The sequence below is a fragment of the Halichoerus grypus genome, chromosome 14, assembly GCF_964656455.1.
Source record: "Halichoerus grypus chromosome 14, mHalGry1.hap1.1, whole genome shotgun sequence".
Taxonomy (NCBI): domain Eukaryota; kingdom Metazoa; phylum Chordata; class Mammalia; order Carnivora; family Phocidae; genus Halichoerus; species Halichoerus grypus.
In genome coordinates, this window is record NC_135725.1 from 87,359,115 (window position 1) to 87,373,047 (window position 13,933).

The window sequence follows — 13,933 nt, forward strand, 5'->3', positions numbered from 1 at the left end:
CCAGGCATAACCAAGCCCTAAAGATACCCAGACACCTTCCTGGAGATTAACCTTTTTGAAAACACGAGTGCCAATTATGGAAAGACCAAAAAAGAAAAAAAAAAAAAAATCCAACAGCGTTCATAGGGCACTTCCTCCGCCCTCCTTCCCCAGCCCCAGAGTAAAACAGATCTTCATTGGATCTCTCTGGAAGAAGGTGCATCTTCTTACTTTTTTGGTCATCAATTTTGTTCAACAGGAGAGAGTCAGTAGAAAAACGGTCCTGTAGTTTGCAGTGAAGATTTATTATCTGGGCAGAGCTGACGGGTGACAATATCAGAACTCTCATTTATTGGGCACCTACTGTATGCCCCGTGTGGTGCTGCACAAGGCTCGCCGCTCGGGTGAGTACTCATGCGCATCCTCATTTTGTAGACAAGGGCCTGGAGGGCTGGAGAGGGAAGTGAAGAGCCTGTTGTCACCTAGAAAGTGGCAGAGTCTACTTCGCACTCAGGTCTGGGTGACAATGGAGGCTGAGCTTGGAACCACGGGGCTGGGCTTTGGACAGGCACCCCCAGTGGGGGTGGTCCCGGGGAGCCCTCTGTTGCTTGCCTTATGTGTGCTGATCCACCTTTGCTCATCTGATATTACAACTTATAGGGAGGGGATGCCACATATCCCCTCGTGCAGCACTGGGACGACCCTCCCACCATCCCTCTTTGCTGAGGGTCCCTTGGATGGGTGTGTCTATGGGGTTCAAGCCATTAGGCAGAGAGGGACAGAGCTCCAATTGGCCTGGAGCCCCAGCCTGCCCAGCATGACCAGGGAAACTGGTTGGGGCAGCTGGCCCAGACCGTGGTTGTACTGGTTCGTCTCCTCCCTCTGCCCGCCAGACACCCTCCCCCCACTGACCTGGGGAAAGGAAGGAAGTTCCTAGAACACCAGTAATCGCTACCATTTCTTGAGTGCTCTGCTGTGTGCCAGACACGGCTCGAGGTTCCTCCATGGGTCATAACTGCATCCTCCTCTCCCTGCCTTCCCTTCTGGTCCCAACTCTCGCCACTCTCCCCCTTGCCCTCTGCCTCAGCCACGCCAGCCATGTTCCTGGTCCTCGAACACACCGCTGAGCAGGGACCCTGACATGGGCCTTGATCCCAGGACCCTGGGATCCTGACCCGAGCCGAAGGCAGACGCTTAACCAACTAAGCCACCCAGGCACCTCACTCTTTCGCCTTTAAACCACTCCTTGGAATGGACAAACAGCCCATTCACTCAGCCATCCATCCGTCCATCCATCCATTCAATCTCCAAGCATATGTCCTGAATGAAACTGTTAAACACACACTGAGTAAATGTTGACCGTCAGGCATAACCAGGCCCTAAAGATACCTTCCTGGAGATTAACCTTTTTGAAAACACGAGTGCCAATTATGGAAAGACCAAAAAAGAAAAAGGTCCTCCTTCCACTGTTGTTTGTCCAGCTGCTGGTGGTAGAGAATTCTAGCGCCCCCCACCTGTGTTTCACATCACCTTCCCAGCCCATGGGCTGCAAGTAGAAGTGAGGGGAGTCACCTCCCGATGGCGGGACTCTACTCCTGAATCACCCAGTCACCTCTCAGAGGACAGTAGCCCCTGAGAGTTGTCAGTTTAGCTGGACGTTGTGTGGTCAAGAACTCGATCTCCGTTGTGTTAAATCTCTGAGATTTGGGGATTAATTCGTTACGACAGCAGAGCCTATCTTATCCTGACGAATAGAGCTGAGCTGTCCAGGTCTCAGCTGAAACCTTGTCGCCTTGTGTGACCACCAAATCCGACCACCCCCTTCTCCCTAGTCCTAGTTCCTGTGGCACTTAACTTAATGTTTATTTGTTCCTTTGCTTATAGCCTGTCTCCCCTGCTAGAATGTAAGCTCCATGAGGGCAGGGCCCTTGTCGGTCTCGTTCATGGCTGCATCTTCGGTGCCCAGCACAGTGCCTGGCACCTAGAGGTACTCGATAAATATTTGAATGTCTGGAATGCATGGATTTCTTTCTTTTCTTTTTAAGATTTACTTATTTATTTTAGAGAGAGAGAGAGAGAGAGAGAAAATGAGCAGGAGGGGCAGAGGGAGAGGGAGAGAGAATTTTAAGCAGACTCCACACCTGGCACGGAGCCCACTGCAGGGCTCCAGGCGGAGCCCTATGCGGGGCTCTCACCACCCGGAGATCAGAACCTGAGCTGAAACCAAGAGTTGGATGCTTAACCGACTGTGCCCCCCAGGCGCCCCTGAGTGCATGGATTTCTTGAATGAGTGAGTGCGATAGGCAGATGACCATGCTCACAGGTAGATGCGGAATCTGATAATTACCTCCGCATTTTTCTTACTGTGATTGGACATAAAGCCTCAGATCATCAGAAGGCTGGAAGCTATGGCTACTTTTTCCACTTTGGGGACTTCTCTCATCTTGCTCTGTCTCAACAGGTGAGGGAATGTGGGCCTGCGAGGAACATGACTCAGCCCAGGTGTCAAGGTAGGTAGGCCTCTGGCTGAGCCAGAACCTGCCACTCTGTGTCCAGACTCCTAATCCAGTGTTCTTTGGGTTGAGCTTTGCAACTTGCTCTTTGGTTTCAGCCTAAGTTGCTGAAAACCTCTCCCAAGCACATTTGCCTCTTACTCCCCTCCTGGCCAGGTAATCTAGCAACTCAGAGCAAATCATTCGGTGATGATGGATGGGTAGGACTGGGCGGAGCTGGGCCAGGGTCAGAGGTGAGAATGAACAAGACTCCCTCTAGAATGCCTCCTCAACAACATCCTCGAGATGAGCTGTCGTTTTGTCTCATGCTTCTTTTAACAAAGACAGAGTGCAGGAGGCTGAATTCTGGTGAATCGAGGCTTTTTGGTGTGTATTCTGTTTCTCAGGGGCTGAGCCTGCCCCAGACAGGTTGAATAGAGCTGCACCCCCTCCCCCGCTCTGTAAACAGGCTGTACGTCGATTACAGCGCCTGTCACGGCACAGAAAAATGTAGTGTTCATTTTTTCTTCTAAATAGAAGAGTGATGCATGCTCATTGCAGAAAATTTGGTTAATATGGAAATGTATGAATGACCAAGCAAAGGTCGTCTGGAAAGTCCCCACCTAGTAATAATTGCTAGTATTTTAGAGCTCCTAGTCAGCCTTTTTTGACCTGCACATGAGAAGAGATAATGTTACCTGTACCCCAGATGTCCCCAGACCGCACCAGCTGGGGGTACAAAGGTGGGCACGACAACCTGGGCATGGCCCCTCCCTCTCCATCCCGCTGGCCAGCACCCTTCATCACCCCGGCTTCCCCCTCCCAAAGCCTTTGCTGTTGTATCTGGGAGTGCCTTCTGGGGCCACATAAGAGCTGCAGCCCAGTGGCCCTTGTCACTATCCCTGCCATGGAGCCTGCTGGGAGAACCCCGCCCCTGTCCTGGGGGCCGCAGCCTCCCCTCCCCTTGCCTGAGTGGCAAACCTGGGAGGTACCAGATGGCCCTGGAGCCTCGTTATCCTGGCTAGGAGCAAGGAGAACCTTCCTTCCTCAGAGCTGTGTTGGCTACACTTACTCACCATGCCCCGAAGCTGCCATGCCTGTGCCCTGGGTCTCCAACTACCCTCCAACCCTAGCCAGAGGTTTGGCACAGGACACAGGCTTGGGATGTGACAGCATCCTTCCTTGAGATTTTCTCAGTTAAGAATAAGAGAAGAGGACAGTCCCTGTTGGGTGGCAAACCTACGAGATGCGAAGCCAGGAGCTGCCGTCTACAGCTGTGTGAAGTGGGTCTGCAGGAGGGGAGTGGTCATCTCTAACCACCTTTTGCCCAAGCTGGTTCCAGTAAGGTTGCTGTCCCCTACCCTAAGGGTCCTGAAAAATACCAGGACTAGGTCAGTCCCTGCCCTGGGCGGGGTGGGACACAGACACACAGGTGGGTCCTGTGTGTCCGTCGATGCACTGCCCAGGGTCCCAGAGCACAAAGCAATGAAGTGGTAGGAGGGGGGTGCGCCCAACCTGCTAGGTGAGGCTCAGCTGGAACTTATCAATGTTACTGTTTAGACCGCATCAGGGCCCTTTGCCGGCTCACGGTGTAATATATTATAAATTCCTCCCCACTAGACTCTGCACTCCAATAGGAAGACTGGCCACTTCTTAACTGTGTGACTTTGGGCAAGTTTTCTCATTTCTAAAACAAGGATGCTAATAGTAACTATCTCAGAGAAAATCAAATGAGTGAGTCCACAAAGAGGGATTTGCTCTTCTTTTATTTGCTGTATCTTTTGCAATGGTCAGCTCAGTGCTCTGCACAGGCTGGGCACCAAGTGGGTGCTCTGTAAATATATGTGGCCAGTGAGTGGGGATGCAGAAAGACACAGCTCTTGGTGTGCATGCCCTGCACCAGAGGAACACCATGGACACACACACGTGCACACACACAATCACTTGATAAAAGCACTCAGATCTTAGCGCCCTGCACAGTGGCTCTCATGGGAACCCAGGGCATCCCCAGCCCCTGGCTTCTCTGGAGGGCAGCCTGCAGCTCCCTGAGGATCCGGGCTGTCATCCCAGTAGCCCCACATTGCTGGGAGCACAGCTTGGAGCCTGGCTCAACCCTACACCATGTATCAAGGGCAGCAGGACCTGCGGTGTTCTAGGAGCTGGGGGAAATGTGTGTGTGTGTGGTGTGTGTGAGAGGGGTGGTGGTGGTGGTGATAGTGCTGGTTAATCTGGGGGGATGGGATGAGTGAGTTCTGGCTTCCAGAGCTGCTGTCCTCTGGAAGCTCCCCCCACCACTCCCTGGGTCCCCCAATCTCTTCTCTTCTCCCTACCTCCAGCATCCCAACTCCTGCCTGGGGGCTCTTGTGGGGTCTGGCTTGGTCTTTTTACTGGAGAAAGAGGGGTTTGTCTGTGGGTCAGGGTCTACGGACTTCTGGATGGACTGAGTGCCTGCCCCCTTCCATCTTTCCGAGGACTGTCATGGCCAGGAATCCTCCACCACCCCCACCCCCCAGCCTTTCCCTTGTGCTATGCACAGGAATATTAGTCTCTCAGGATGTTCTGGGCGGGCATGCTGCGTGCTGTGCGATACCCTAGGGGTTTGAGTGGAATGAAGATGCTGCTTAGAGTGTCTTGTGTTGGGGACAGTGTGGCCGGGTGTGGCCCCCGTGTGATATGCAGCATAGCAGCAAGTGCCTGTGTTCCTGTTTTGTACGGAATGTCTTAGCGTGTGATGTAGATGGCCAGTGGGTTGTGTTTTGGGTCACTGCGTATTATTATGGTCAGGGCATTAACCCTCTGCGTGGACGTCTGGGCCCTGAAAAGATAACGGGGGAAGGGGGAAGGGTACCTCCCTTTTGGATGCTCTCAGAGCCCTCCATTCCCATCCCTCCGCCAATTAGATCCCAATGTGCCTGAGTCTCCTGGCATTGCTGAAGCTCATTAGCCTGGCAAAAGGGTGGGGAACGCAGGTCCCGGGGTCCTGCTGGGTTCAGAGCTCTTATTTAGCAGCTTACCACCCACACTCCTCTGCCGTAGGCATCCGGGCGACGTATGGGGGGATCCCAAGCCCTTTGGCCGGTCCCTTCCTGTGCCCAGGTCGGCGCTCCCAACAAAGGCGACAGACCACGTGCCCCCTCCTCGACGCAGGCCTGGAATGGGGACGCACGTGGCCCCGGGCTCCCGCTCCAGCCGGGGCTGGATCGGACGCGACGCTGCGCCCCAGGTGGGCGCAGAGCTGGCCCCCCGCCGCAGCCCCGCCGCCCCGGGCTGTGCCTCGCCCACTCCCAGTCGCAGCCGCTGCAGCGCCCGGGAAGTGGCGCTAGGGGGAGCTCTGGCAACTGGCTTGGTGGATTGAAGCAAAACCGTGCATTAAATAGCTATTCCTCGTACTTGCAGGGAAAAAATGGGGAGCGGGGAGACACACTGTTCCCCCTCCCCAGCAGCTCCAGACTCTTCCCGTGGGAGGCCGAGAAAACAGCCCTTGTGGGGGGGGGCGGCGGGTGAAGGTGCCGTTCCTCCCCGTAACTCACGCCTCCGTAGTCTTTCTCTTCCCCACCCCCATCGCGGACCTTCGCGGCCCCCCGCGCTCTGGAGTGTCCCCGAGTACTAAGCCTCGCACGACACGGGGACCCGGAGCCGAGCGGGCCCCTGGGACTGGCAGGCGTCCTCCTCTCAGTCTGGGGTGGGGCCTCTCGGCGGCGGCCCCTCCGGTCGCTGCTGGAGGCATGAAGGCGGAGCGGGGGGCGCGAGTCGTCCTGCGGGGTGGCTTGCGCCGGAAAGGGGAGCGCAGGGGTGAGAAAGCGAGCGCGGGAACACTGGGGAGACGGTCAGAGACAGAGGGCCACCGAGAGACACTGTCAAACAAACAGAGCAAGCTGCCACTTTGCCTTTTTTTTTCCCCTTTTCTTTCTTGCCTTTTTTTTTTTTTTTTTTTCCCTTCAGGCTTTCTTCCCTATCCCCTATTTGCAAAGCTGGAACCACCCCGCGCGCCCGCGGGCTTGAGCCACGGCTCCAGATGTGAATTTGGTTCCAGTGGGTAGAACGCGAGCTTCCTCGGGGCCTTGGCACATTCTCCCATTCTGAGGTCATTCCGTAGGTGGTCAGAGGGGAGAGCGCGCCTGGAGCCTTCCTGCCTCCATCCACTGGGGAGGGAAGAGAGGCGGGCGGGAGGGAGGAGGGAGGGAGAGGGGAGGGGCGCGAGGAGGGAGGGAGACGCCGCCAGCACACCACCAAGTGGCACCGAGCAGTGATAACAAACTCAACTTAAAAAAAAAAAAAAAAAGGAAAAGGAAAAAACTTCCCCAAGTTGCAGCCCGAGACGTGCGGACGAGCGGGCGGAGGCGCGGGGCGGGGAGCGTGGGTGGCCCAGAAGCCCCCCGGCGTCCCTCGGCTGCTTTCCCCGGCCGCAGAGAGCTCAGACTTGAGGCCGACCAGGCCCTGCGCCCCTGGCTGGGCAGGAAATGTGCTGAAGGCAGGCTTGGCTTCCTGCTGGAGACCCCGGGGGTGGCCGTTCCCGTGGGGGGCAGGCCCCTCTGGGGAGGGCGGCCCGGGAGGCCTACAGCAGTAGCTGCATCCCCAGCAACCAACATTCCCCCACTCCCAATCCCGCTCCCACCCCCGGCCCTGCGGATGTGGGCAGATCCAGCCCGCCCAGGCCCCGGAGAGCTGAGATTTGCATGGGGGTAGGGGTCTCTCCCTACCTCCCCCTGTTCTCCCCACCACCTCCGGGCCTATCCGAAAACAAGACACCACCATCCTCTATAATCGACTTTTTATTAAGATTATAAATTTAAACAAATCATCTGAACAGTTTTACCCGGTGATATACAATTCAGTATGCACAAAAATACAGAAGAATGAGGGAGAAGGGCCAAGAAAGGAAGGGTTGGCAACTTGTTTTGGAGTCCACATGGTGCTGATGGCAGAGAACCAGAGGGGCTGCAGATGAACCCCACCTTTTTACAACAAAAGGCTTTAAATTAAACAAAATCTATCGAGCTGAAGACACAGGACAGGGTTCTCACAGCCTCGAACAATGCTGGTTTCATGAAATGCAACCGAAGCCTCAACCAGGACAGTGCAACTTAGAAGCACACACACAAACACCACATCTGACCGGGAACTTAGTGAAAAGTCTCCAACGCAGTCGGCGGTCCCGGCCCCTCCCTCCCTCGGGGCCGCCGGGGATCCAGGTGAAGGAATCGACTTCCTTTTTTGTTTAGTGAGGACCGCAGTGCTGGGCATGATGGGAAATGTAGTCCGCCGTGCCCGCCCCCCACCCCTTCCCCAAACGGTGTCCGGGAGTGTCGGGGTGTCGGGCGCCACCCCCGAGTCCGGGAGACGGGTGGAGGAGGGGAAGAGAGCGAAGCCAGAGGGGCGGGGAGAGGAGGGGTTCAAGACACCCGCCCCGGGAAAGAAAGAAAAAAAAAAGTTGAAGTGTTTTCATTTCTGCCTTCTCATTTTGAGAACTTTGGAGGCCGCCCCCAGAGAGGAAATGTGACCCAAACGTCCCTTTCGGAGATAGAGAGTTTGCCTTTGTTTTTGCTCAGGATTTCACAAGACCCATTCCTCACCCCATGGAGGGACTCGGGAGAACCGAGCGCCGGGCTTCCTGGGTCTGACAACTGATTGGAATCGGCGTCCCGGGCCCCGCGCCCTCCTGCGCTGCGTGCCCGGCGCGCCCCGGCAGCCCCGGCGCCCTGCCTCGCCCCCGGCTGCCCGGCACCTCCTCCGGGCAGCAGCCCTCCCTCACGTGGCTGTCTCCTCGCTAAACACCACTGCAATCACTACAATAAAAAGAAAAAAAAAAAAAAAAAAGAGTAGGAGAAACACAAAGCATACTTAAATAGGCGCTTTTTCTCTCTGCAAAAATAAAGTCCAAGATCTTAGATTTTTTTTTTTTTTATTTTACAATTTATAAAACATCAGCCGCCTCCCCCTGCTCGCTCCCAGCTCAGCCCCGGGTGGCCAGGCGCCCGTTCGCTCCCTCCTCTCGCCCCTTGGCCGAGTCTTTGTCTGGCCCCAGCCCCGCGGGGCCCCGGGTCCCCGTGCCCTCGGGGGTCCCTAGAAGGCGACAATGGCTCGAGTCCAGGCGCCGAGGCTGGCGAGCGCCTGCTTGGCGCACAGCTGCCCGTTGAGCGGCGGCGGCTGCTCGGAGGAGTCCGGCTGTCGGCTCACCAGCCCCGAGAAGCCCGAGCCAAAGATGGAGATCAAGTTTGAGATGTTGGACGCGTCCGGGGACGAGTCCGGGCAGAAGTCCTCGAAGCGGGCGCGCTTGCAGGGGGCGAACGGGGCGCCCCCGGGGGGTTCGGCTCCCAGGTCGCCCGCGTCCTCCTCGTCGTCTTCGTCCTCCTCCTGGCCAGGGTAATACTTGCGCTTGCAGCCGGCGGCGGACGCCAGGCCGGGTCCTGGGGCGCCCTGGCCACAGCAGGGGCAGTGGGCGGAGGCGCAGCAGTCCTGGTGCAAGTAGCCGTTCTCCACCGTGGTCACCACGTGAGTGTCCAGGTCCAGGACGGTGGTCTGGCTGCTGCAGTGCACGCCGAAGTCCGAGGGGGCCGGGTACGCGCCCCGGTAGAAGCCTGGGGAGGAGGCGGGGGCCGGGGAGGCGGGCGGGGAGGCGCCAGCAGCGGCCTGAGGGGCGGCCGCTGGGGGCGCGGAGGGCGCGGAGCAGGCGGCCGAGGCGCGAGGGTCCCGCGGGCAGAGCGCGGCGGGCGCGGGCGGCGGCAGCGGCGCAGGACCCGGCTGCAGCGGCTCCAAGGGCTGCCCGCGGTGGGGCGCGCCGTGCGGCGGCTGGAGCGCGGCGCACCCGGGCAGCTCCGAGAGCGCCCCCGCGCCACCCGCGGGCGCCCCGGCCGCCGCCGCCGCGCAGCCCCTGGGCGCCGGGTGCTGGTGCTGGTGCAGCTGCTGCTGGAGGTGCAGCTGGTGGAGCTGGTGGAGCTGGTGCAGCTGGTGCCGGGCGGCCGGCTCGCGCGCCTCCGCGTCCCCGCCGCCGCCAAGTTGGAGCGGGCCGAAGTCGGCCGCGCTGGCCGGCATGCCGGGCGCCGCGTACGCGAGGTGCTGGTGCTGGTGGTGGGGCGGCTGCTGCTGCTGCTGCTGCTGCTGCTGCTGGCGCCGGTAGAGCTCGGCGTAGCGCTCGCTCAGGTAGAGCTGGCGCGCGTTGCGGAGCACGTAGGACACCAGGAGGTTCTTGTGCAGCTTGATGCCGCCGCGCTGGGTCCGGGAGCTGTGGATCTTGCGCAGGGAGATGCTGATCAGGCTCTGGGCGTCCAGGGCGCACTCCATGCTCCCGCGGAGACGGTGGCGGCGGAGCAGCCGCGGCCGCTGCTGCTGTTAAGGCTGCTGTTGTTTCGGCCTCCAGCCGGTCGCCGGGGCGCGCTGGGCAGGGGAAACGGAGCCCGGGTCAGCGGGTCGGCTGCGCTCCGAGAGGAGCCGCCACCATGCGCTGCGCGCCACCCGCGGGCTCGTGCTCCCCAGTCGGCGCCAAAGCAATGAGCCTCGGCCGGCCCCGGCCCCAGCTATTTAGCCGGGCGTCCGGGCCCCGCCCCACACCTCAGGAGCCAATAGGAGTACCCGGAGCTTCCCGAGTGACAGGCGCTGCCCGCCCCGGGGCCACTCGGCCAGCCAATCAGACCAAGGCGGTTCCTTTGTGCTATTCAAATACCGAACGGACCCCGGGCCTCCAACGCCGCCGCTGCCTCGAATGTTCTCCTGGGGCTGCCGTGCGGCGCGGGACTCGGAGCCGCTGGGGCCGCTGCGTGCACCCTGGGTCGCCTCGTAGCCGCCACGTTGGAGCCCGCAGCCGCCCTCGGCCTAGCTCCTGGGAGCCGGGGGTCGGCTCACCTGAGTGCGGCGGCGACGGCTCCTCCCCCTTCCGCACGGCTGGGCCTCACCTGCGGCAGGTGCGCGCAACTCCCCACTCCCCGCCACGCGGCACCTGCTTTTTCACCTGCCGACCGCGGGTGACCCGCGGGACCCAGGTCTCTGCAGGACACTAGTGGGGCCGCCGGCCTGACCTTGGGGACCCTCAAGGGAGAAAGGTTTGGAGGTACCTCAACCGCAGAGAATATTGGGCCTGACTCCCTTGACGTTTTGGCCAAGGGGTCTTAGGAAATACTCGGGGAAACGCCGTCCTCCCCCATTTGTCTGACGAGAAAACCCAAAACATGGTGAATTTTGGTCTCAAGAGGCCATGCCCTAGAGAGCCTATGGCCTCGAAACCAGCTGAGGTCCGAAGGCGTTCTGAGCCACACCGAGTGTCCTTATCACCGGTTCTGTAACCTTTCCTTTCCTTCCTAACTAATAATAATGACAATGAGGACTATTATTATGTGCCTAGTATGGGGCAGACCCCTGCCAGAAACACCCTGCATCCCTCACTGTGACTGCCTGCAGAGCAGGGACCCGAGTCTCCGAGGAGGGGGGTGACGTGTGGAATCGTACAGCTCCCAGAGTGCAGAGCTAGGATTTGTGCCAGGACTGTGAGCTCCAGACGGGAGGCGAATAACGAGGGCCCAGGAACTCTCCAACTTAAATTTTGTTAACACTGTTTCCCTTTTGCCCTGAACCATCCATGGGCCACCTCCTCCCAGCTGGGGACTGAGAGATCGGAGAACAGAGGGATAGGATTGCCATCTCTGGGGGCTCTCCATCTGGATGGGGAGGTGTGAAGGGGGGTGACTGCTGCTGAGTGGGGGGTCCAGGAGGTTTGCCTGACAAAGAGGTCCTTGCGTTGGCCCTGTGAAGGAGGACTGGGCTTCACAGAGACTGCTGGAGCTAGGCAGGCTTTGTGGGGGCTGGGGTGGGGGTGGAGGTCCCAGGAGCAAACTTCTTCTGAGTGCCCTCTTTTCCTTGGGTCCATTGTCCCCAGCACCTATTTTGTTCCTGGGTGGGAGCGAAGAGACCCAGCCAGTCCATCCTCCAGTTTCTGGGTCTCTCTTCGGTCTCAAGAATTCTCGAGATTTGTTTCCACAAACACTTTTCAGCTCTACTCAGGTCCAGGCATCAAGGGTGAAAACAAAGTTAGGGAGCATTTACCCCATTTTTCAGGTGCGGGAACTCGGCACTGACATCGGACAGGACTTGCCCGAGGTCCCACAGCTCCAGATTGGGCACTCTGTCCTCTCCATGCTGTCTCAGGCTGCTCCAAGCCCTTCAACCAGGTAGCCTCTCTCTCTACCCCCACCCAGAGATGCCAGGATGGACATTTTAGGGTGACTTCAGAGAAAGGGCATCTTTCTTCCATTCTATGGAAGAGGTGGTCTGGTGATAGGGACACACAAGAGTGGAATTTATCCAGGAGATAATGTGTGTAGGAATAAAAATTCCATTGCCCCTTACTTCCTTAGGGCCCGTCTTCAAGACACACAAAAGTTTCATTTATTTACTTTTGGAGTTCACCTTTGAGACATCACTAGCAGGTGGAGGGACAGGCGGGAGGTCCTATCTGGTTTTCTGGCCGTGAGGACTCTGTATGCAACAGTCAAGTCTGGGATCCACAGTGTCTGGCCTCTTGCAAGAGTCCAAGAATGGATTATTAATGCTGACTGCAGGCCTTCCTTCTGTCCTTGCCCAGAATTTACTGGAGGAAACTAAGTGTATGGTTCTTGCTCAAGGTCCCGTCACACGGCCAAGAAGGGGTAGAGGCAGGATTTGAACCCAGGACTGTTTGTAGGCCTGGACTTACTCTAGCTTCTTTGAGTTAAGCTGCTTACTTCTGCCCTTGGTAGATCTGAGTCCAGTTCCCAAGCCTCAGTGCACACACTGTGAACGTGACCTTGATGTAATCAATGCCCACCACTTTCATGCCGACTGCTCTGGGACCAGCATCTGCAGGAATCACAAGGAAGCAAGTATCTGTCTCAGCCTCAGCTCATCATGCACAGCCAGTCTCTGAGCTGCACCCCAAAATACGCCTCTGGGGGCCCAGATGGGGAATCAGTATAGGAATGGAGGTAGGTTCTCTAACCTCAGGAGGGGGTCAAGGGCTAGGCCCCTCACTTGGGCAGCTCCCCTTGGCACTTCCCAGTCCCCCACTCACCCCTGCCCCAAGGCAAGTTGGAGCTCTGCTAAGGCTCTTTCACTCCTGGGGATCAGCTAAGAAGTGGTCAGTCCATTTGTGTGACCCCGTTCTTTGGGCCCTCTTGTCCGGGGCCCACACTTACTTGGTTTCCTCTCCTTCTCAAGAATCAAGATGGGATGGGGCGCCTGGGTGGCTTAGTCGGTTAAGCGACTGCCTTCGGCTCGGGTCATGGTCCTGGAGTCCCGGGATCGAGTCCCGCATCGGGCTCCCTGCTCAGCGGGGAGTCTGCTTCTCCCTCTGACCCTCCTCCCTCTCGTGCTCTCTGTCTCTCATTCTCTCTCTCGCAAATAAATAAATAAAATCTTAAAAAAAAAAAAAAGAATCAAGATGGGGCAGTGGGGAGAGCAAAGCAGTTGTCCGGCTTCATAAAAACCCTTGATCTTTTTTGGGGTGGCCTGGGACAGGGGAGTAACCACAGCTGTTGTAACAAAACAGTTGCTGAAGGAGGCAATGGAACAGCTGAGCTCTTTGGCGCCCCCGGGGAGCAGTAAAGCTGGGGGGCACACAGTAGGGATTCACAAATGTTTGTAGAATGGATGGGTCACACACAAGGCTTCTGTCCGGATGCACAATGGCTCAAAGCAGAGTATCGGAGACTGCTGAGGGCGGTGAGTGTGGAGCTGTGTGTGAGCATCCGTGCGCATCTGTGTGCAGAGGAAGGGACCCCAGACCTGCACCCCGTGCAGGAGGGAAGGTCCAAGCGAGACAAGGCTTCTTAGGGTGGAGAGCTGGCCTTATTTGTCTGGGCACCTGAGAAAGGTTCGAGCACTCACCTTTCCCCCCCGGAGCTGGGAGATTACATCTGGCACTGAGTCACCGCTCCCTGGAGGAAGTTAATTAATGCCTAAATATTTACCGAGTGTCTGCTGGGACAGCATGGAGCAGGGCACAGAACCCATGGGGACCTGGGCTCCTGTCAAACCCCCAGCGGCGTCAGCCCCATGTCGGAGCAGTTAACACCTTGAAAGTGCTACGTGTGCCTTGTGAGCTCTTTCTGGTTACCCAGATGGCAGGAGGGAGGCACGGCTAGGAAGGTTCCTGGTCAGCAGTGGGATCTGCCTGGTGGGTTCCTAGCGATTGGCTTAGGGAAAAGGGATGCAAAGGCAAAAAGCTTAATTAAAAGTGTTGTGTTGGGGTGAGATTTAGAATTCATGCATTCATTGTTCATTTGCCCAAGAGTTATTTCCAGGACTGTCCTCTGGAATCCCTGCAAATGGGTCAGGGGATAAGATGTGATCCTGTCCTCAGGAGGCCACGATTCAGAGGGAAGCAGACAAGATAAACAGCGTGATAAGTCTGTGATAGGAAGAGGGACGGGGCTGCAGGAGGGCAAGGGAGGGCCCCCAAAGCTGGTGTGGGAGGGCTTCCTGCGGAAAGCTGAGCC

The 13,933-nt window shown here is 57.8% G+C and overlaps 1 protein-coding gene across 1 annotated transcript; it reads right to left on the reverse strand.

The window, feature by feature from the left end:
• Positions 1-8,356: 8,356 nt before the first annotated feature.
• On the reverse strand, positions 8,357-9,959 carry IER5L (immediate early response 5 like). Its single transcript, XM_036110216.2, has one exon. It carries the CDS (start codon positions 9,750-9,752, stop codon positions 8,535-8,537), a length of 1,218 nt encoding a protein of 405 aa, XP_035966109.2. The 5' UTR covers positions 9,753-9,959; the 3' UTR covers positions 8,357-8,534.
• Between the last annotated feature and the right edge of the window lie 3,974 nt (positions 9,960-13,933).